This window comes from Bos taurus, chromosome 24 (assembly GCF_002263795.3).
Source record: "Bos taurus isolate L1 Dominette 01449 registration number 42190680 breed Hereford chromosome 24, ARS-UCD2.0, whole genome shotgun sequence".
NCBI lineage: Eukaryota > Metazoa > Chordata > Mammalia > Artiodactyla > Bovidae > Bos > Bos taurus.
The window spans coordinates 20,376,811-20,400,177 of NC_037351.1; the positions used below are offsets into that span (position 1 = coordinate 20,376,811).

The window sequence follows — 23,367 nt, forward strand, 5'->3', positions numbered from 1 at the left end:
ATGGCCGTCAGCCATGGGCTAGGGCTCTGCTCCTAAATCAGGGTGCTGGGTGTGGGGTTTCTGCCATGTAGGCAGCCACAACTTCCCTAATCCCTTCCCCGCTGGGGATTTTCTACTTCCTGGCTAAAGATAGGCCAGTTTTTTGTTTAAGTGTGTTTACAATGTGTATGGGTACAAATATTTAAGTAATAAGCTCAGGGAGAAAAAGAAGAAAACTGTAGAAGAAAACATTTCCAAAGTCAATTGTGAGAGGAGCCAACCTTCCTAAGGAATAATGTGCTTATTTTTTTACATTTTCTTATTTACAGCAAGATACAGGCTTGAATAAATAGGCCCCGATATTTTAAGGACAAAACCTCTAAATTTTCACCAAAAAACAACATCAGTGAAAATTGTTCAACTGTGCCTCAGAAGATCAGTGATCCACCAGCAAGGGGAGGGAGGGGATTCTGTGACCAGGGAGGTAGGAGGAAAAGGATGGGGAGACTTACATTAGTTCCATTTAGAAAGTTCCCAATGGCTAAGAGAGTAGACAGGATAAAGCCCAAGGTTTTATTGTTCTCCAACTGGTCTATTCCTTCCTTCAGGTCCATAAGTGGTTCTGCCACTTCCTTTCAATTAAAAAAAAATTAGAAGATGATAGAGTGTGCACTTTGGCTTTACTTCATTCACATTTTTGTACAAGGTCATAACCAGTGGAGTCCTCTCAGTGTAAGGCAATCCCATGTGACTGGCACATGCTTCCAGGTATGGAAAAGGGCAGAAAGGTGACAGGAGAAAGTCTGGCCCCAAAGTCTCTTCAGTGGAGACTAGGTGGGTCCCTGTGGCTCACAGGAGCTTGGCTAGGTGTCTTTCCCTTTTTCTGCCCGTCTCCCAAGCTCTCTCCTGACTATGGCTGATGCCTACAGAATTCATCCTTCCCATGTTCCTTCAGCGTCTGAATCACAGTCTTCCTCTTTGTCTTTCTCCTCCCAGGCAGGTGACACTGGAAACCGGCATCACTGTTGCAGGACCCAGGTCTCCTAATGTCTACTCTAGGTACCCTGTGGCTGGCCACCTCTTGGCCTGGGTTGCTTTCTAGAAGACCACCATCCTCATGACTCCCACCGCCTTCCTAACTCCCAGTCTCTCGAATGTGTAGCCTGTCCTATAACCTCGTGGCCTCGGTCTCTCCTTCCCTCTGTCCTATTGTTTCATAACAGCCCCCCATCTCAGCGTCCTCACTGAGGCTCTCCCTGAGCACGGACCCCAAAACCAGCAGCTTGGGCTTCATTCATTCCAGCCTTACTTCTGCTCAGCAGGCCCTACCAGTCCCCAGCCAAGGCTGACTTGATGACCAGTTTTCTCCATGAAGTTACTTCACTTTGCTACAGAAAATCACCCGAACATGCCGACTGGTTTTGCAACCAAGTTACCTTAGCCCCTCTAGACTTCATCCCTGTCCAATTAGGGAATGAAGTCAAACACAGCAGTTTCTCCTGAAACACCCTAAGCCAAGAGGTGGCTTAGGGGGTGGTGGTTCAGGCCAAGAGGTGGCCAGCCACAGGGTGTCTAGAGGAGACATTAGCAGACCTGGGTCCTGGGACAGTGATGCCAGTTTCCAGTGTCACCTGCCTGGGAGGAGAAAGACAAAGAGGAAGACTGTGGTTCAGACGCTGAAGGAACATGTGAAGGATGAGTTCTGGAGGCATCAGCCATGGTCAGGAGAGAGCTGACTAACACACTGCTACCTGTGTGCCCCTCAGTAAGGAACATACTCGTCCTTTACAGAAAGAGGAAGATCACACAGCCTCTCCACCTGCCCCGGGCACTTCTCACTCAAGCTCACCTCCAGCTCGCCGTGCACCCTCCCTGGTTCTCTCCATTGATTTCTTCTGCTTGGTCTGCAAAAACACCTCGTGCCAGACCAGAGACGACGCCTGCTTCTTCTACTTTCTACTAGGATGAGTCTTCCCTGCCTTCACTATCAAAAACCCTTTCCTTCTACGCTCCTTCCAAACTCTTGCAATCTGTCCATCTCAGGTTTTCTACTGAGAGCCTCTCTCAGAGGAGCTCAATGACCTGCTAATTACCACAGTCAACGGCAGTGAGGCGACCATCATCAGACAGAAGGATTACAAGTCACTTTCCATATTGTGTTTTTCTGTATTTTCTACATTGATCATATAGAGTCAGAAAAACATTTAATAGTTGTTTTTTTTTTTTCAACCAGTCAAGTATCTGAGGCTGGTGTCAGGCAGACACTTTAGAATAACCCCTCCGTGGTATAGGCTGTTCAACACTCAGGGTATACACGCCCCCAGCACCATCAACTCACCCTTCAAACCCTGCCTCAGGAATAATACTTCACTACGTTCACCACTAAAAAAATGGACTTTCTCTACCCTGGGGACATAAGACTGGCTGCCTCGCTTCCTAAGTGCTTACCTTTTCTGTAGTTTCATAATCCATTTTGAATGCCCAGAGGTGGAGTCGTGCTGAGAGCTCACTGATGGAGGAGAGTGTCAGGAGGAACTGCTCTGCGCTGCCCAGGGGCACCTCAGGGTTGGCCAGCTGTGCTTCCTGAATCTTCTGCTTCTCCTCTTCCGTGGGAATCATGGTTAGAATTTTCTGGAAAGACGGAAAGATAGCGTATACTCTTAGTGATGGACCCTGTGATGTTTCCAAATTCATATGGTAATTTTCCAGCCAGGTAGGAGAGATACTCTGTTGTCAGGGCTCTTATCATAAACAGGCATTACATACAAATAAACTTTTGAGAAGAGAAGCCCTACGTAGCATCTAAATTCACATTCAATGGTTTTAACATTCCATCTCTCTCTAAATCTCCAGTTTCATAAGCAACTTCCCCAAATTTCCTGAATCTTGTACATGAAGAACATTCCAGGCAAGAAAGGGATGGGAGACAAGAGAAAGGTGAAAGAATAAAAGATTAGAGACCAGCTCCCGAAACATATTAAGAACATATACTTCCTCTCATGGATTAATTTTGGATCTTACAAAAATAAATCATTTCCAAAGAACTCAGATTAACTTTTGTACCACAGATCATACTATAATTTTAATTGTTTTAAATATTCCAAATGTATATCAAGTTTTATATAGAAATTACAACATTTTAACTTATTTAACTTATATGCAGAGTACATCATGAGAAATGCTGGGCTGGAGGAAGTACAAGCTGGAATAAAGATTTCCGGGAGAAATATGAATAAACTCAGATATGCAGATGACACCACCCTTATGGCAGAAAGTGAAGAACTAAAGAGCCTCTTGATGAAAGTGAAAGAGGAGAGTGAAAAGTTGGCTTAATGCTCAATATTCAGAAAATTAAGATCGTGGCATCTGGTCCCATCACTTCATGGCAAATAGATGGGGAAACAGTGGCTGACTTTATTTTTCTGGGCTCCAAAATCACTGCAGATGGTGATTGCAGCCATGAAACTAAAAGACACTTACTCCTTGGAAGGAAAGTTATGACCAACCTAGACAGCATATTCAAAATCAGAGACATTACTTTGTCAACAAAGGTCCATCTAGTCAAGGCTATGGTTTTTCCAGTGGTCATGTATGAATGTGAGAGTTGGAGTATAAAGAAAGCTGAGCGCCTAAGAATTGATGCTTTTGAACTATGGTGTTGGAGAAGATTCTTGAGAGTTCCTTGGACTGCAAGGAGATCCAACCAGTCCATCCTAAAGGAGATCAGTCCTGGGTGTTCACTGGAAGGACTGATGTTGAAGCTGAAGCTCCAATACTTTGGCCACCTGATGCAAAGAGTTGACTCATTTGAAAAGACCCTGATGCTGGGAAAGATTGAGGGCAGGGGGAGAAGGGGATGTCAGAGGATGAGATGGCTGGATGGCATCACCGACTCGATGGACACGGGTTTGGGTGGACTCCTGGAGTTGGTGATGCACAGGGAGGCCTGGCGTGCTGTAGTTCATGGGATCGCAAAGAGTCGGACACAACTGAGCAACTGAACTGAACATCAAACTCAAGTCTGATTAAGGAACAAACAATGATGGTCCTTACAAAGAGCAATACTTACCTACTAATGGAAACAGTATCACTTTCTGCTTCTATTTGTTTCTGGTAAAAGTCAATTTTGGAAGACAGAGGAAGCAAACAGGTGTCAGAAGGATCATGATTCTTATAGGTTCAAATTCCTCAGTAATTACAGTTTTAATGAAGGTCAAAATTCCCATCATGTGACACTCCACATGCAACATTATTAAATGGAAGGTATCATTATTTTTCTCTCATTTAACAAATGAGATTATCAAAGCAAAGAAATACACACAGCACCATGCTTTTTAGTAACTTACATTAATGCATTAATTCTAAGCAGCTTCAGTTACTGCTCAACAATAGCAAACCTCTGGATTAGGTGTGGGAAGGAGTTCCAGTTCTGGGAGACATGGGTAAGCACTGTCCCACTGAATGAAACTACATGCCCTGGACAGTAGTCAAGGGGCAGCTATTTGAAGACTTTAAAATAAAATCAACAGTAGCAGGTGGACAGAGGGAAAAAAGACCAGAACTGGAAGTTCAGCTGAACTGGTAATGAGTTGACCATTTTCCCTCTGGTATTCCCCAACCTGGGATCAGGCAGCCAAAGTCTGGAAGAGGGTATCAGGGGCAGACAGAGAGCTCCAGGGGAGGCTTCGAGTTCTTTCTCCTGGTGTGGGAAAGGGTCTCCGAGTGGTGACAGCAGGGTTTGCAGGTCCAAAATCTCACGTGAAGGGAAACTTCCTCTCCCATCAGTGGAGCTGTGGCCCCAAGAGGTGGGGCCAACCCCTTTTGCTCTTCTTCTCCACCCTCGCTTGGCTTAGCCCCAGACAAGGGCACAGTGATAGCAAGTGTGTGGCAAAGTGACGTAACTAAAGTCCCAGCTTTACTAAAAAGGAAGGCCCCAGAAACCCGGAAAGCAATGGGGAGGTCATGAAAAATGAAGAGCCTGCCAAGCAAGGGCACAAAGTGGTTTCAGAACTTCTGAGCTTCTCCCTGAACTGCTCATGTGTGAATCTGACCTTCAACAGCAGGTCAGAGGCTTTGAGACCTGAATTGGACTTTGAAAACTGAGCTGACACTGAGACCATAGTCTGCAGAAGGTAGGTCAGAATCTGTGGCCTGAACTCAAATAGGTGATGGAACAATTCTCAAATTCATTTTATGAGATTAGAATGAGCCTGATAAAAAAAAAAAAAAAAACTCAACAAATACAAGAAAACTCCAGACCAATATCTTGATGAACCAGATGTAAAAAACCCTTAACAAAATATTTTAGAGTATATAACTAAATGCCAATATTTTAAGATATATAAATCTATTGCTATATTTTATATAGCAATATATTTTAAAATAATCTCAAGGTTGGCTCAATATGAAAAAAAATCAATCAATGCAATTAATCTACCAGATTAACAGTGTGAACAAGAAAATTCACACAGTCATTTCAATTGATGCAAAGAAATTTTGATAAAACTCAATTTCCATTCACAACCAAAAACTCAGGAACCTCTAATAGAAGAAATTTTTCCCACTTGACAGGTGACATTAATGAAAAAAAAACCCACAACTCATTTCATACTTCATGGTGACAGAGAGAATGTTTTCCCTCTAAGATGTGGAACAAGACAAGGTGTCTACTCTCACCATTCTTATTTAACACTGTGTAGAAATCCTGCTGAGGTACATACAATTTCAGAAATACATACAGATTGGAAAGGAAAAGATAAAATTGTCCCCATCTCAGAGGGCATAATTGTCCACATAGAAAATTTTGAGGACTCTACAAAACAGCTTAGTGAGTAAACAATGTTGCATGATACAAGGTCAGTATACAGAAAATCCATTTTATTTCTGTACATTACTAAGGTGCAATCACAAACTAAATTTTTTTTTTAAATACTGTTTACAATGAAATACTTAGGGATGAATCTAACAAAGTATGTGTAGAATGTGCCTGTGGAAAGTAGAAATGCTGATGAAAGCAATCAAAGATGAACTGAGTAAACAGGGGATGAACTGTGTTCACAGACTGAGAGACTCAGCATAGCCAAGATGTTAGTCTTCCCAAAACTGAGATATAAATTTAGCTCAATTCCAATCAAAATAGTATGATTTTTTTGTGGATATAGACAAGCTGCTTTTAAAAATTTTACAGCAAGGCAGAGGACCAAAATAGTCAATCCAAAATAATTCTGGAAAAGGATACCCTTGAAGGAGTCACAAAGACCTACCACAAAGCTGCAGTATTAAGACAGTGTGGCGTGGGCTTCAGGGCAGCATAGATACATAGATTGGTGGGAGAAAACAGGGCGTCCAGCAATAGACTACACAGACACGTTCAGGGCAGCACAGATACATAGATTGGTGGGAGAAAACAGGGCGTCCAGCAATAGACTACACAGACACGGCCCAGGGATTCTGACAAAGGTGTGAAGGCCGTCAAGAGACAAATGGCAGTGTTTTCAACAAATGGTGTTGGGCCAACTGGAATCCATATGCAAAAAGCGAACCTCAGCTGAAACCTACCTTCTAGATAAAGTGTTAGTTGCTCAGTCGTGTCTGACTCTTTGCAACCCCATGGACTGTAGGCCACTAGGCTCCTCTGTCTATGGAACTCCCTAGGCAAGAATACTAGACTGGATAGCCATTTCCTCCTCCAGGGGATCTTCTTGACCCAGGGATCAAACTCAGGTCTCCTGTATTGCAGGCAGATTCTTTACCATCTGAGCCACCAGGGAAGCCCTTCTAGATAAGTTAACCTCCAGAAAACTAGATAACTTCTAGTTAACTAGATAAATTAATTTCTAGATAACACTATCTTCTAGATAAGTTAACTCAAAAGGGATCACAGCTATCAAAATAAAGGTAACACTACAAAACTTTTTGAAGGAAACACAGGAGAAAATCTTTGTGATCCAGGTTACACAGTGAACTCCAAGACATGATAACAAAACAGAATAAGTTAATAAATTAACCTTGATTCAAATTAAACACTTTTTCTCTGTGAAAGACACTGTTAAGAGAATGAAAAGACAAGTTACAGTTCCTCAAAAGATTAAACACAGAGTTATCATATGCCCCAGTGATTCCATTTGTATTTACCCTGGAAAAATCAAAACTTATGTTCACACTAAAACTTGTACTTGAGTATTTGTAGTAGCTTTATTCATAACTGCTAAGAACTGGATGAAGCTGAACACTCTTCAATGGGCAAATAGATGAAGAGTCAGTGGTGTATCCCTACAATGCAATGATACTCAGCAACAAAAAGGAATCAATTGCAGATACACACTGCAACTTGGATGAATCACAAAGGCATCCATCATGCTGAGTGGAAGAAGTCATTCTCAAAAGGTTACTCACTATATGACTCCATGTATGTAACATTTTTGAAAAGCCAAAACCACAGTGATGAGTATAGATTCTTGGTTACCAGGGGCTAGGTGGGTTAAGGGTGTGACTGGAAAGAGCACAAGAGCTTTTTCAGCAGATGGGACTATTTTGAATCTTGACTACAGTGGTCACAGCAGGAATTTATATGTTTTAAACTGGGCTTCCCTGGTGGCTCAGAGGGTAAAGAATCCGCCTGCAATGCAGAAGACCTAGGTTCAATCCCTGGGTCAGGAAGATTTCCCTGGAGAAGGAAATAGCTACCTACTCCAGTATTATTACCTGGAAAATCTCAGGGACAGAGGAGCTGGGTGGACTAGAGTCACTGGGGGTGCAAAGAGTCGGACATGACTAAGAGACTAAGCACTAAGACTCAATAGATCTGGACTCCCCTAAAGTCAATTTTCAGCTCAGTTCAATTCATTTGCTCAGTCATGTCCGACTCTTTGTGACCCTATGGACTGCAGCACACCAGGCCTCCCTGTCCATCACCAAAACCTGGAGTTTACCCAAACTCATGTCCATCAAGTTGGTGATGCCATCCAACCATCTCATCCTCTGTTGGCCCCTTCTCCTCCCGCCTTCAATCTTTCCCAGCATCAGGGGCTTTTCCAATGAGTCAGTTCTTCGCATCAGGTGGCCAAAGTTTTGGAGTTTCAGCTTCAGCATCAGTCCTTCCAATGAATATTAAGGGCTGATTTCCTCTAGGATGTACTGGTTGGATTGCCTTGCTGTCCAAGGGACTCGCAAGAGTCTTCTCCAACACCACAGTTCAAAAGCATCATGTGTTTGGCACTCAGGCAATGGCACCCCCCTCCAGTACTCTTGCCTGGAAAATTCCATGGACGGAGGAGCCTGGTAGGCTGCAGTCCATGGGATCACTGAGAGTCGGACACGACTGAGTGACTTCACTTTCACTTTTCACTTTCATGCATTGGAGAAGGAAATGGCAACCCACTCCAGTGTTCTTGCCTGGAGAATCCCAGGGTCGGCGGAGCCTGGTGGGCTGCCGCCTATGGCGCACAGAGTCGGACACGACTGAAGTGACTTAAGCAGCAGCAGCAGCTTTCTTTATAGTCCAACTCTCATATCTATACATGACCACTGGAAAAACCATAGCCTTGACTAGACAGACTTTGTTGGCAAAGTAATGTCTCTGCTTTTGAATATGCTGTCTAGGTTGGTCATAACTTTTCTTCCAAGGAGCAAGCGTATTTTAATTTCATGGCTGCCGTCACCATCTGCAATGATTTTGGAGCCCAAGAAAATAAAGCCTCTCACTGTTTCCATTGTTTCCACATCTATTTGCTATGAAGTGATGGGACCAGACGTCATGATCTTTTGAGCTTTAAGCCAACTTTTTCACTCTCTTTCACTTTCTTTAAGAGGCTCTTCTTTACTTTCTGCCATAAGGGTGGTGTCATCTGCATATCTGAGGTTATTGATATTTCTCCTGGCAATCTTGATTCCAGCGTGTGCTTCATCCAGCCCAGCATTTCTCATGATGTACTCTGCATATAAGTTAAATAAGCAGGGTGACAATATACAACCTTGATGTACTCCTTTGCCAATTTGGAACCAGTCTGTTGTTCCATGTCTAACGTGCTTCCTGAACTGCATACAGATTTGTCAGGAGCCAGGAAAGGTGGTGTGGTATTCCTATCTCTTTCAGAATTTTCCACAGTTCATTGTGATCCACACAAAGTCAATTTTACTCCATATTAATTCAAAAAATTAAAAACAACAAGAGACCAGACACTTGACATCATAATCAGCAAAGGTGCAGGTATTTACACAGTCATGCCTTAGGATGTATCTAGGTGGAAGAGTAGTTGTCCTGGGCTCATGAATGTTATCAGAGAGGGCGGCCTCAGGAGGTTATCAGAAGCCAGTGACACCAAACTGTACTGAAGACGTGTTTGGGGTGGGGTCAGAGTGAGGTCACAGGTGGTGAGCTCTAGATACTTCTTTTTCCAACATCCTCTCTATCATGCCCCAAACACAGATTAAGTGGTGGAATGGAGCACTGGGGAGATGCTCAGCCCATTGCCGACCCACAGGCTGATGCTATTGATCCCACCTGCCGACACAGATGACACTTCAAAAAGACCAAAACAATCCAAGCAGATGCCGCTTATTTCAAAACATCCAGCATTTAAACTAGTTTTCAAAAGGGAAACTCAATGAAGAATTTGTATTTTAATTTTATTAATGTTCAAATTGTTTTAAGCATGTACAAGGATTCCAAAACACAAAGCTGTCAACATTTTCCCCTTCTTCAGAAGGCATTTTCATGTGATGAGTTTTGTTGCCTCTTTCCTTTGGGAAAGTAATCAAACACTCTTACTTTTGTTTTTCACTTCTCTGACTAATTTAAACCATTTGTTCACTGTTGAAGATTTATGAGGTTGCCATCTGCCAGTTAATTTTACTTTTTGTTTTTTTTACACATCACTGACAATAAAAATAGTCATAAGACGGGGGACAGCAGGTCAAAGCTACCTTGTACAAGGTGACGCTCCCATTTTTCCATGAGCAGATCATAACAGAATGAGCATACCTTTAATCTGCTCTTTACCATGTCAGTAGATTTACTGATGACCCTGTGATGATCATCTGGTTTCACAAGGAGAAAAACATCAAACAAGACCATGACATAATAATCTCGGTGGTTTTTTGCTTTCTCCCAGACAGTGTTTCTCTAGCACTGCTTTAAGTATGCTTGCTTCTGTATCGGAAAATCTTATTTCAGAGGAAAATGCCTAAGTCTTATTTTTTATGGACCCAAATATTCTGGGGTTTGGCCATCTCATTCACCTGCAGATGAGACCATAATAAGTAATCATCATGCCTTGTGAATTCTGAACAGAACCCTGGCTATGACTCTGGATAAGTATCTAAAAGCAAAAAGTTGGAGCTGTTATGGCCGAGGCTGGATGGTTTGCAACCTGCCATCCCATGAGATAATGGCTTTCCTTCATGCACAGAGTCTCACAGAGAATTAAAAAAAAAAAAAACTTCTCAAGGTTAAAGGTTAACTTCTCAAGGTTCTCTTTCGATGGTATCTTCTTTCATTCTTGTGACAACTTGGTGAGGCAGGTAAGGCAGAATAATGCAGCAAATTTGAAGATGAAGATGTGGTGCCTGAAGTCAAGCTGGATCAACTGAGGCAGAGCTGGAGACCCACTCAGGGGCTCCTCCTACTCTCCAGCACCACCTCCACGTTCATGGCACTTCCACAAACTACCAGTGTGGCTAAGGTGCCCAACTGTCAGGACATTCTGGTTCCTGGGCCTGCAGACCCCACTGACTGGCTCCTGCACTCAGGTTCAACTGTGTGTTCCTGGACCCACAGACAGGGTTCCCCAACACAAACTGCTTGAAAAGATGCTGCAGTTTTGTACAGGCAGCCAAAGGGAATATCTGTTTCTAGGATGCCTGGCAGTCAAGTAGTGTCAACTTAAATGTCGTTTGGGACCATTCAATTGTGTTAACCCTCTGAGTAGACACAAATGCTACAAAAATGAGAAAAGCAAGGAAGAACAAGAAAACACTCTTTCAGTTCAGTCGATGAGTCTTGTCTGACTCTTTGTGACCCCCTGGACTGCAGCACACCAGGCTTCCATGTCCATCACCAACTCCTGAAGCTTACTCAAACTCATGCCCATTGAGTCAGTGATGCCATCTAACCATCTCGTCCTCTGTCATCCCCTTCTCCTTCCACCTTCAATCTTTCCCAGCATCAGGGGCTCTTCAAATGAGTCAGTTCTTCACATCAGGTGGCCAAAGTATTGGAGCTTTAGCTTCAGCATCAGTCCTTCCAATGAATATTCAGGACTGATTTCCTTTAGGATGGATCTCCTTGTAATCCAAGGAACTCTCAAGAGTCTTCTCCAACACCACAATTCAAAAGCGTCAATTCGTCGGCACTCATCTTTCTTTATGGTCCAACTCACACATCCATACGTGACTACTGGAAAAACCACAGCTTTGACTAGATGGACCTTTGTCAGCAAAGTATGATGCCTCACGGACATTTTACACGGGAAAATATCGTTAATGCAACTTAGGGATGGGCCCCAATCATATTCTAAAATTTAACACTCTTATGAACAACAACTTTCTTAATGAAGTTAGTCAATTACTCCTGTGGGTTTTCATGATGAGTCAGATACACAACATGGAGTTGCCAAGCAGGATGTCAGTGAATACATCCTAATCACGTCTGGGGACACAGAGGTTTCATACAACTCCATTAGGCCATGGTGCCATGCTGCAGAGCAGATGGTTTAGCAAAAGGCCCTTGGGTGTAAGCTGGAAATCATTAGTGAAGATCTGTAAGGACGTGACTTCCATCTCTTCTCAGCCCTGATGTAACTTCTGAACAACAAGGCTAGACAGTAAGCTCTGGGAGACTGACTCTGCACAGGATGGACACCCTCTCTGCCCCCGAGGGCCCCTAGGTCGGTGGTCACAGGCAGCAGGTAACAACTGGGAGGGCCTGGGTTACGGGTTCCCCACGAGGACTGGTTTCTGCTGGACTCTTATCAGCTACAACCGACAAGCATTGAAAATACACACTCTCTCTGCATTCACTCAGGCAGCTTCAGAGAAGCGGTTCTCAGTCAGGGTGATTCTGTCCCCATGGTATGTTGACACAGTCTAGGGGACATTCTTGGTTGTCACCACTGGGGCAGTGCTACGGGCATCGTGTGGACAGAGGTCAGGGATCTGCAAACACCCTACAAAGCACAGGGCAGCTCCCACAATAAAGAACTGTCCAGCACAGAATGGCAACAGAGCCACAACCGAGAAACCGTGTTCCAGTGAAAAGTGTGACCAAAATGTGTAACTCCATGTTAATGACTATATATGATCTATCAAAAAGCAGAGATATTACTTTGCCAACAAAGGTCCGTCTAGCCAAAGCTATGGTTTTTCCAGTAGTCATGTATGGATGTGAGAGCTAGACTATAAAGAAAGATGAGAGCCAAAGATGCTTTTGAACTGTGGTGTTGGAGAAGACTTTTGAGAGTCCCTTGAACAGCAAGGAGATCCAACCAGTCCATCCTAATAGAAATCAGTCCTGAATATTCATTGGAAGGACTGATGCTGAAGCTGAAACTCCAAAACTTTGGCCACCTGATGTGAAGAACTGACTCATTTGAAAAGACCCTGATGCTGGGAAAGATTGAAGGCAGGAGGAGAAGGGGATGACAGAGGATGAGGTGGCTGGATGACATCACTGATTCCATGGACATGAGTTTGAGTAAACTCTGGGAGTTGGTGATGGACAGGGAGACCTGGTGTGCTGCAGTCCATAGAGTCGCAAAGAGTTGGACATGACTGAACGACTGAACTGAACTGAAATGATGATCTACCAAGGCCTCACGACACAGCAAACTCTCAGGAAGGGTTAGGCAGTGTGTTCCGAGGCCATATCTGTTTACTGTACATCATATCCGACACCAGCTACTCCTGGAGGAAAAGTGTAGGCAGCACTGTGATGCAGATTGCAATGGCCCATGTGTCTCCTCACTCCCCTTTCGGATTTCCTCTTGTTCTTTTCCATGGGTGAGTCCAGACCCAGAGAGCCCATCTGGGCCAGCCACCCCCAGAGCTGGCCCGTGGATTGCACTTCAGACTCAGGCTCTAGAAACCACATTTCAGTTCGACCTCTTACTGGCTTGTGAGCTTGGGCACAGACAAACTTTGGGATACACCCTCTTCAACTTTAAGATGAGGATCATAGCAGTGCACCTCGTAAGGTTCTGATGAGCCTCTGTGAGCAGCCCCTACTCGGTGTCTGGCCCGGAGGAGGAAACCCGTGAAAGTCTAGTTTATTAATGTGCTGCTGCTCCTCTATTTGTCATCATTACTTTCCTATCATCATTCCTTCCTGGCGCAAAAAGGTGCTCAGCTGGAAACCAGTCAGAAAAGGAAAATGTCATCTGATTCATTCTAAAGTCTGAGTAACCTATTGTATCTGAAACTTCCCCTACCCAGGAAGATTGACATTTTGGGACAGAACAAAGGCAAAACCAAAGGAATCTGTCTCTTTTGATGGACTTTCAAGTTCTCATGGCAAGAAGGGGAAATATTTTTAAAAGGGGAAGTTGTCATTTTTTCCTCAATCAAGCTGCCTCTGGCTGCATTTGAAGCCTCTCTATGTATGAATCTGAAGCTTCTGCACTCCTTCAGAGATCCTGTGAAGTAAACAGGATGGCCAATCACGCACTAGCACCTACACGTCGTCTGCTTGTGTGAGACACTCTGCACTTGGTGTGAGCCGCCTGGCAGCCCCCACCTGCCTGCAGGACACAAACGCCCTTCCCCCTTGTTGCTCTGGGGGCCCCAGGGTGAAGCTGCCCCGTACTGAGGCCAGGCCTGCCCCCTCCTTTCCCACTGTCTGGCAGCTGCCTCAGTCTCCCCCTCGGTATTTGCCTGCGGTCTCCTTTGGGCCCCCTCCCCCGTCTGCCACGTGCCCTCACTCCCTGCCTGTGCTGACCTGCTGTGCTGCCTGGCCTGACTCCAGGGCTCGGGCCCCACTCTCCAGCCAGTGGCCAGTGCACGTTCCTCGTCACACCTGCTCCTGGCACAGGCCATGTGGGTGCTTCTCAAGGCAGAGCTGCTAAGGCCTTGTGCTGGTTTCCCAGGTTTGCTATAACCAAGCATCGCAAACTGGGGGGCTTCAAACCAGGGGAATGTGTTCCCTCACAGCCTGAGAGACTAGAAGTCTAACATCACGGTGTCCGCAGGGCGATGCTCTTTCTGAAGACTCAAGGGGAGGATCTTTCCTCTCCTCTTCCTCGCTTCTAGAAGATGCAGGCACTTCTCGGTGTCCCTTGTCTTGTAAGCACATCCCTCCAGCTTCTGCCTCCATCATCCCACAGTGGTCCCCTCTGGGTGTTCTCTGTTCACATGGCCTTCCCCTCGCTGTGTCTGTGTCCAAACTTCTCTCTTCTTAGAAGGCTATCAGCCAGTGGAGCAGGGCTCACCCTAATCCAGGATGACCTTATCTTAGCTTGATCAAGCCTGCAAAGACCCAACTTCCAAATAAGGTCACATTCCAAGGTTCTGGGTAGCATGGACCTTGAAGTCTGTACTCAATCTAGTACAAACCTCTAGGAACACTGCTTCTGCTGCGGAGGCCTCTGCTTTCCAAAGTACACGGCATGCCTGCCCACCTGGGTTCAGGCACCACTTTGCCCCACGCCCCCATTGCCCCCTCCCACACTCAGGCCTGGGGGTGCATCTGGCACAGCCCCCCAGCCCTTCCTCACTTCTGTCTCTCCTGCTGAAGCCCCTCTGCTCACTGTAGCCAGCCTTCACTGGCTTTCTTCATTCCTGAGTCTTTCAAATGAGACTGGGTACGCAGGAACCTCCAGTACGGAGATGTTTTCAAGGAATCCAAGGCTCCTTGCCAACAGGAGGCAGCGCTGGCTGCCACCAATGTCACGAAGCAGTGTCCTGAGATTCCCCACTCTACCCAGTGGGTCCCCAGGCCGGTCACGCCCCTGGAGGCATCTGTGGGCCAAGCCATTGGCTCCACTCACTCTTTCTCTATTATTAGAAGAGGAGATTGAACTTCCCACAAACGGGCACCAGCCCACAGTGGAGGGTGCTGGACCCTGGCAGAGCAGGGGGGCTGCGGCTCCAGCTGGGGTGCCCATCAGTCACGCAGTCACAGCCAGGACAGCCAACCTCTCTCCACTTGTGCCACCAAGACCAACAGATGCTGCGGACCCAGTTGGCTTGGGATCCCCAGCTGAGCAAATCAAACCCGTCTCTACACACCACAACGGGCGCCAAGAGAGAAACAGAGCCATTTACACAGAGGTGAGCATGCACAGACAAGCCTACTTTTAAGACTGTTCATGAAACGTATTTGGTTTGAAATGATGTGAAAGAAGGCATTCCAGTGCCCCATGGAGGCTGTCAAGTTCTTCTTCTGCATTGAGGCAGGCAGAGTGTGGTCAGAAGGAAGTTAATGAATGAACCTGATCTTCCCAATAAGCAAAGTGGGGTTTCTTCCCACTGCCCCCCTCCTGAAGTTAAAAAAATGATGTGAGAATTATAACACTATTCAGAGTCTGACTGAGACAAAAAAGTGGCAAGCCACCCTGTGGAGAAAGAAAGTCACATTGGACAGTAATGCAACAGAACATAAATAACACTCTGTCGAGCTCCTCTTACCTCAATCCCTTCTTTGTTTAAGGCATATTCATCAAAATTCAAAATGGCTATCTTAATCGTTCTTGGAGGGGGCAGGACCGTCAGGCCAATATTAATAGCATTGCTCCTCTTGGAGTCCAGGACAATGATCTCCTGCTTTTTTCCATCTGCAGCCGTTTTCTTGTGATAAAATAAGGAGAATCCAAGATTAATGCCTCATCTTCAGTCCTCTATTAAAAGCAAACTCACGACTTATTTAGAGATGAAAACAAATGGCCCCAGTTCAGCTCAGGGAGGGACTGGCTACCGCTCAGCACGGCGGAGATCAGGGATTAGCCCCGAGAAGCCGCCAAGAAGGGGGCAGCCATGGAACTTCTCGAGTCAGACACATTACAAAATAAAATTGATTTTCCTTCAATTGGGAAAAATGTGATATTTTGCAAGGAGAAAAAAAAAAAGAAAGAAACACTCTGTTTTTTTCCATAGAAGCAGTGGAAACAGGATTCAGACCTTTCAGAGTTCCCTTCCTGTGGGCTGCGAGGTGTCGGAATGTGCCTTGGTTGGCCCTGGGGCATGTGGTGCGTGCCCAGAGATGGAGAAAGCTGGTCCACACGCCAAGGAGACGGGAGCCTGGGGGAACCCGGCATTGCTGGCGGGTCTGCCCTCTGCATCTCCGGGGCTCCTCTTGACATTCTGCCCTGACACCTGAGCACTCTCCTGCCACATTCATTCATCTGGATGCAGCCCACTGAGCAGGTGAAGAGGAGTAAGGGATGAACTGGCAAAGAGGCCAAGGAGGGGCACCATGCTCTCTGCTGTCCCGGGCATCCTCGGAGCAGCCCCTGTTGCTAGCCTGGGGCTGGCACACAGCCAGAAGCTAGGAAGGGTGTAAGGTGCTGAGCCAGTTCTCACCTCTGCCCAGAGCTTATGATGACAAGGTCCCCAACTTTCCCCTTCCACTCTCAGGAAATCAAAGGCAGGTAGAAATGGGGACAGGTGGAAGGAGGCCAGTCAGCAAGCTTCCTGTGTTGTGCAGCCTCCCTTGGGGCCACAAGGCCTGGAGGTTGATGATTCTGATTCATGAAACAAGCCCAGGGTGATGAGGATGGGTGAGACCATGCAGCATGCTGAGGGTGAGCTCACTGCATGAGGGGCCCAGCTTCGGGGGAATAACTCACCTGGTGATAGAGGGGGTGAGGGTCTGGAGAAGCTGCCACACAAGCTGGACCCTAAAGACTGTCTAGGACTAGCCTGGGGCGGGGGAGACGGTGAGGAGAGAAGGGCCTTTGACTAGTTCCAGGGAACTGCCCAGGATGAAGCTGGAGGTTGCCAGGGCCATATCAGGGGACTCCATGAGTCAGCTGCTCAGAACCCCTCTGCAGGCAGGTCCTAGCCAAGCAGCCAACGCCAGTCAGCCTCCCGCACTGAGGCCTCAGCCTCTCCTTTGAAGAAGGGAACCAGGCTGGGCCTGGTACAGCTGAGTGGCTGCTGTGGCACTAGAGGCTGGGAGCTGGCAAGGAGAAACTGGCTACAGCCCCTTAAGTCCTACTGAGCCCTTCCAAACTCAGTTGCTAATGTTCTATTTTAGGTCCTTAAATGTGCATTTGGGAATAAATTACAATTTCTTCATGAAGAGAATAACTGAAAGCATCCCAGCCGTTTGGGCGCCTGGTGGCCCGGAGGAACAACTCCTGCGGGCGTGTCACCGGCTTGGAACTGTGGGCTCCCAGGACACGCAGCATAAATGCACCCCTACCCTGCAGGGCAAGCTTGTCTTCTATACGTTTAAGCCAATAAGCTTATCAGGAGCTCCTGAAATGTAGCTGAAATCTACTTTAAAATATTGTTTGGGGGTTTCCCTGGTGGTCTGGTGGTTAAGAGCCCACCTGCCAATGCAGGAGACACGGGTTCGACCCCTGGTCCAGGAAGATCTCACATGCCGCGGAGCAACTAAGCCTGTGAGCCACAGCTACTAAGCCCGTGCTCCAGAGTCTGCAAGTCACAACTACTGGAGCCTGTGCGCCTAGGGATTGTGCTCCACAACAAGAGAAGTCACAGCAAAGAGAAGCCCACACACTGCAACTAGACAGTGGCCTCCACTCACAGCAACCAGAGAAAAACCTGGGCAGCAACAAAGACCCAGCACAGCCAAAACTAAATGAATACAAATAAAATTATTTAAAAATATATTACTTTGTTGGAATGCTAAGAAGGCCTGAGAAAAGCCTTGACAACATGCTGAAGAAGGGAATGAAGAGGGATGTGATGACCTGTGTGCCCACCTTGGGGCAGCGGGGTGCTCACTCCTCCAGGCACTCCAGGCACTGCAGGGGGCCTGCCCAACATAGAGTCCCTCTTCCCTGCTCACCAACAGGGCCTGGATTTCTTTCAAGCTGGTAATATGTTAGCGAAATCAATCACCTCCCTGGACCCTTTGCAGCTGAGGCTGGCAGTTTGGGTTTCTGTTTTCCTGATTCAAAAGAGCTGGACCCATGAGCCATGCCTTTTTCCCTTTCTCCATCTTCCTGCCTACAATGTAGACATGAGGCCTGGAGGGGCAGCATCTCGTGAGCATAAGGAATGAGGCCTCATGGATGGCGACATGGAAGACAGAAGCCTGGGACCTGGCGTGCGAGAGGCACTGACCCAGCGCCAGGCTCCAGCACAGGAGGCACTGACAGAAAGGCAAGGACTCCCTGTGAATCATTAGCCCCTGGACCCCCATCCATAGAGTCACTGGGAGCCTGCAGAGATGCCTGATAAGGCCCAGCCCCACTGCTGCCTTTGTGCAAATAAGAGCAAGATGCCCCCCCTGAGGGAGACAAAGCCCCATGGCAAATTCTTGAGAGAGACGGACTATTCAGATTTCAGCCTGCCCTCCTCAGCCAGGGTCCACCTACAGCAAGCACTCAGGACAGAGCCGGGGGTGGCTCTGAGCCTGACATGTCCTTTTCCTCATTCTCAGCAGAACTCAATTCACATCAATGGACACCCTCTGCTCTCATAAATCGAGAAGAAGCCAGCCTCTGGGCATCCTGAGATAATGGGGAAGCTGTTTCTACAGACGACATGTTTTCAGAGCACGTCCACCCACTTCGAGAAGGAAGGAATAAGAGTTAGTCATATCTGAGGCTGAATTATTAACTCTCTGGATTTTATCCAAGAGGTATTTTAAATGCTCTTCTTCATAACTGAAACAGAGTCTGCTGGATGCACTGACCCCTCAAGTGCCTTGGCAGCCACTCTGCCCGAAATGAGGGTGGGTCACGTGGGCTTGCCCAACTGTCTCCTCCCCTCACAACAACCCACAGCGGCATCTGCAAGAACAAGCCAAAGTGCTCTGTGCCCGGGAGCACATGCTGGTGTCCAGGGATTCCGTTATCAATTCTGATGCATTTCAATCCTCCAAGCTCCAGATCAACAAGAGTGACCTTCACTATGTCCTTCACCTGGCCCTGTGTCTGAGTGGCTGTCGGCCATCCTCTCCCACAAAGTCTCTCGTGTCCTGTCCTTCACTCCCCCCACCTCCATCCCAAGCCCGACCCTTGGAGCCAGCCTCCCAGGGCAGCCACCATGGGCTTCCTGCTTCCAGCCTCTTCTCACTCCCAACCCATCCATCTTAATTCTTGCCAAGAGTCTTTCTCAGAGACTTGTTTCCTTATTGCACTTCTTTGATCAGAGAGTCTGTGACTGTCCGTTGTTTGAAATGAGAAAAATGGGAAATTGGTCAATGATGAAAAGAGGAGATAAAGCAGATAAGACAGAGTTCCTTGTGAAGGAGGTTAAGAAATGTTAAACGATATTCTAAAGGCTTCTGGAAAGGAGGGATGCAGCAAAGGTGGAACAGGGTTGGGAGGATGACAGGAGGTGATACATCTAGGCAGGAGATCAAAAAGTTGATTTGTATTTTACACGAGATCAGACACAAAACAACGCACAAACAAGGAAACAAAACCTCCAGACCAGACTTCCCCGGTGGCTCAGTGGTAAAGAATCCACCTGCCAATGCAGGAGACATGGGTTTAATCCCTGATCCAGGAAGATCCCACACGCCTCAGAGCAACTAAGCCATGAGCCACAACTACTGAGCCCATGCCCTAGAGCCTGGGAGCTGCAACCAGTAAAGCCTGCTCTCCCTAGAGCCATGCTCCTCGACAAGAGAAGCCACCACAGTGAGAAGCCCAGGCCCCACAACCAGAGACAAGCCTGCACAGCACAAAAACCCAGCAGAGCCAAAAATAAATAAATGATTACAAAGAAAACTCAAAACCTCTGGAAATATCAATACAGGCCCTACTTGGAGGAAGTGACAAAATTTTATTGAGAGTAATAAAAGAAGATGTGGGTAAATGAGAAACATCATGTTCCTGAATAGGAAGTCTCAGTGTTAAAAGGATGTTCATTATCTTGCCTCATAAAATTTATACACAAATAACATATTTATTATATATGCCAGTAAAGAACCACCTGTAATGCAGGAGACCTGGGTTCGATCCCTGGGTTGGGAGATCCCCTGGAGGAGGGCATGGCAACCCATTCCAGTATTCTGGCCTGGAGAATCCCCATAAACAGAGGAGCTCACAGGCTATAGTCCATGAGGTCGCAAAGAGTTGGACATGACTAAGCGACTAAGCACAACACACAACATATATTTAAAATGATTCTAATCAAATTCCAAGAAGATGTTTTTGGAATTTTAAAATATTCTAAAGTTACTATGAACGAGTATATGTGTAAAAAGATCCATAAGTGGAAATAATACAATATCTATCCAATCAGCCATAAAAACTTACTATAAAACTGATATAATTAATGTGTGGCACTGGCACTCAACAGCTATACTGATAATACAGAATAGAATAATAGAACAGAGAAAGCTGTCTATACAATGATCCAGGGCATTCCAACAAGGCAGCAAGACCGTGAGTCACAATCCATTATGAAAGCCTGATTCTAATATGGAACCAAAGTAACTTCAAGCAAAAACAACCAGTATGGTAGGTTAACATCACAGTAGACTGGATTGACTGAGATCTTTCTTCTTAAAAAAAAAAAAAGCCAGCAGAAAGCAAGAACACAGGGTTGCATGGGAATGGCCAAGGGTCATCATGGTGGGGTTATGCCACACCTCATGAGACCCCTTTGCTGATTTTGGAGTCCTGAGACATTATCAGTGATGATCCATGACAAAGCCTGAGCAAAGGCAGAAGAGGCTGAAAAGCAAGCTCAGTGGCTCAACTGTCTCTTGTTGGTTGGCAGGGTATCTTCCCTTATTTATTATAGTTTTTGCCTTTTCTCAACTGTAGATCTCATTTCCTTAAATGGCATTTCCTGAGTGCCTATTAGGTGGCTACTCCTTGAGTGGGGACATTTTTCATGGAGATCAACAAAAAATGTAGGTGGCCAGGATGCCATCGACTGCAATGATCAATCCTGGGGCAACAGGAAATAAGGGTATCTCCCTCAGTTCTTTGATAGAAGGTCAATCAGCCAAACCTATGCCCTCAGGGCTCAAGAACTCACAGGGAAAAAAGAGTGTTGAGGGAGCAGCTATGGGTCGGGTACCAGGTGCAGGATGCTGGACTAGGGGTTGCTGAACATGAAAATTGGAACAATTGTCTCTGGGGCGAGATAGCTGCCCAGCTAAACAGTTGTGCAAGTTGGAGTGGGGAAAACAGGGTGGGCATGTCTCTGGACATGCAACTGACCCCAGTACTTCCAGAAGTGCTCAAGGTAAAAGAGGAACTTGCTTCTTGAAGGGTTAGGGGGCACTCTGGGAGGAGGTCAGTCTCTGCTTTGCTCCCAGAAAGCTCAGTGAAGCTGAACTGAGCCAAACGAGGTGGCAACACCCAGAACCTCCTTCAAAGCAGCAGCTCTCAGGGAGCCTCCAAGAGTTGCCCTCCCAGAAATACTGTCTCCGGAGAAATGCTTCAGGCTTGGACGGAATGTAGGGTTTTGTTTGTTCTTGACTTGGCCAAGAGGACTGCAGGGAGCGGGGAGAGGATGTAACAGCCAAAACGGGGAGAAACAGAGGTCACCCTCTATGGAAAAAGATGCTGTCAAAGCTAGCAGAGACCTCTTAGGAGGGCTGGGAAGGAGGTCACTGAGGCAATTCAGCTCCTTTCCCCCAAACTGTCCAAGAGGGCTAAGGGTCCAGTTTCAGGAAGCAGAAGTGAGCCCCTCCAAGAGGATGCTTCAAACAGGCAGCACCCAAGGCCACAAGAGTCACAGAATTTCTGAGAAGCACAGAGGGAATTCTCCATTTAAGCACTGATGGCTAACTGCCAGGGCTTAGGGGTGAGGGCTGGGACTTCTCTCTGCAGCCCTGGTGGAGCCCAGATTCACTTGGTGGTCAGCTCCCTGTGTTGGAGTGGGCCTTCTAGAACCAAGCAAGTCCAAGAGGTTGGGCTCTGCAAACTCAGCCACTCCAAGGGGCAGAAAGTCACCTACAACAGGAAGATTTTCTAGAACAGTTAAACCAGATATTCAGATCCACTCAGGGGGACTGTGGGGCCATACCAATCCTGATGCTGAGATGGATGACCAGAGGCCTCAAAGAGAAGAGACAAGTATGTCAGGTTTTTGGATACATCAAGGTATTGCTTCCAAGAACAAGTCTTTCAGAATTTCTAAGTAAAGTGACAAACTTGATTCTGAATGGTTATGGGGGTAGGCGACCACGTGTGACCACAACCTGCTTTTGTTCAATATCCTGAGGGTAAGCCCATCACTTCCCCTCATAATCATTCAGTTTTGGAAAAGAAAAGGATGAGCATTCAGGCAGCAGTTAGGAAAAGGGGGAAAGGAAGACTTTAATGCTAAATAGTAGTCCTTAAACTTAGAGGCTAATTTAAAATCTCACACTAGAATCTCAGGAAAGTCACGTGAGGCAAAGGATAAGAAAATCAATAGCATAAAAAATGAAGACCTGTCAGCACAGCACAAAAGTACATTCTCCCTTGTTGCCCTGGGTCTACTCAACAACCCCAGGAGGTCAGGCCTACAGGCTCAGGCCTGGCTTCTCCACCACACCCCACCCATAATCAAAAACAGGCTCAGAGAAGTTTACTGACTTGCTCAAAGTCACACAGAGGTACAGTCCAGACCAAATGACATTTGAAATTGCAGTAGCAAAGCACACAGACCATTGAGAAGAAAGAGAGAGTCTTTTTCAAAAAATGGCAGGCTTTCAAAAATTCCCAAGGGAAGAAAATGAAGAAGTGTCCAGAGTGTGAACTTGAAAGTAGCCAAAACAAAATGGAATCTGGGGATCACAGCAGCCCTGAAGGGCAACTGAAAATATCCAGAGCAGCAAAGCACTCAGGTGGGTCAACTGGGGTCTCACCCATTCCCACCCTGGCGGCCTGGGCGAGTCACTGCCCCACTCTGTACCCCCTGTTCTTTCTGGGACCCAGTTTCCCAGGGTTTGTTAGGAGGATGAAATAAAACAATGGATGTAAATCAGTGAGAGAAACACTCAGCCTCTGGTAAGCATGACAGAAGCGTCTGCTAGGACTATTAGAATAGTATGACTGAGACTTCCCTGGTGGTGCAGTGTAAAAGAATCTGCCTGCTTGCCAATGTAGGGGACATGGGTTCAATCCCTGGTCGGGGAAGATCCTACATGCCGTTGAATAACTAATCTTGTGGGTCACAACTACTGAAGCCCTAAAGCCTGTGCTGCACAAGAGAAGTCAGGCAACAAAGAGAGGACCCTACTCACCACAACTAGCAAAAGTCCGAGCAAAGCAATGCAGACCCAGCGTGGCCATAAATAAATGAATAAAAAAA

The 23,367-nt window shown here is 46.4% G+C and overlaps 1 protein-coding gene across 10 annotated transcripts in view; it reads right to left on the reverse strand.

The window, feature by feature from the left end:
• The window catches only part of FHOD3 (formin homology 2 domain containing 3), a 521,883-nt gene that overhangs the window by 40,512 nt on the left and 458,004 nt on the right, over positions 1 to 23,367 (reverse strand). For 9 of the 10 annotated variants that reach the window (NM_001191215.1, XM_010818738.4, XM_005224047.4 and 6 more), the window contains 3 exons: positions 15,598 to 15,756; positions 2,428 to 2,610; positions 492 to 611 (listed from right to left, as the gene is read on the reverse strand). In NM_001191215.1, the coding sequence (NP_001178144.1) occupies positions 492 to 611; positions 2,428 to 2,610; positions 15,598 to 15,756 (462 nt within the window). The remainder of the gene's footprint in view (positions 1 to 491; positions 612 to 2,427; positions 2,611 to 15,597; positions 15,757 to 23,367) is intronic. The other variant, XM_059880995.1, reaches the window with a different exon arrangement.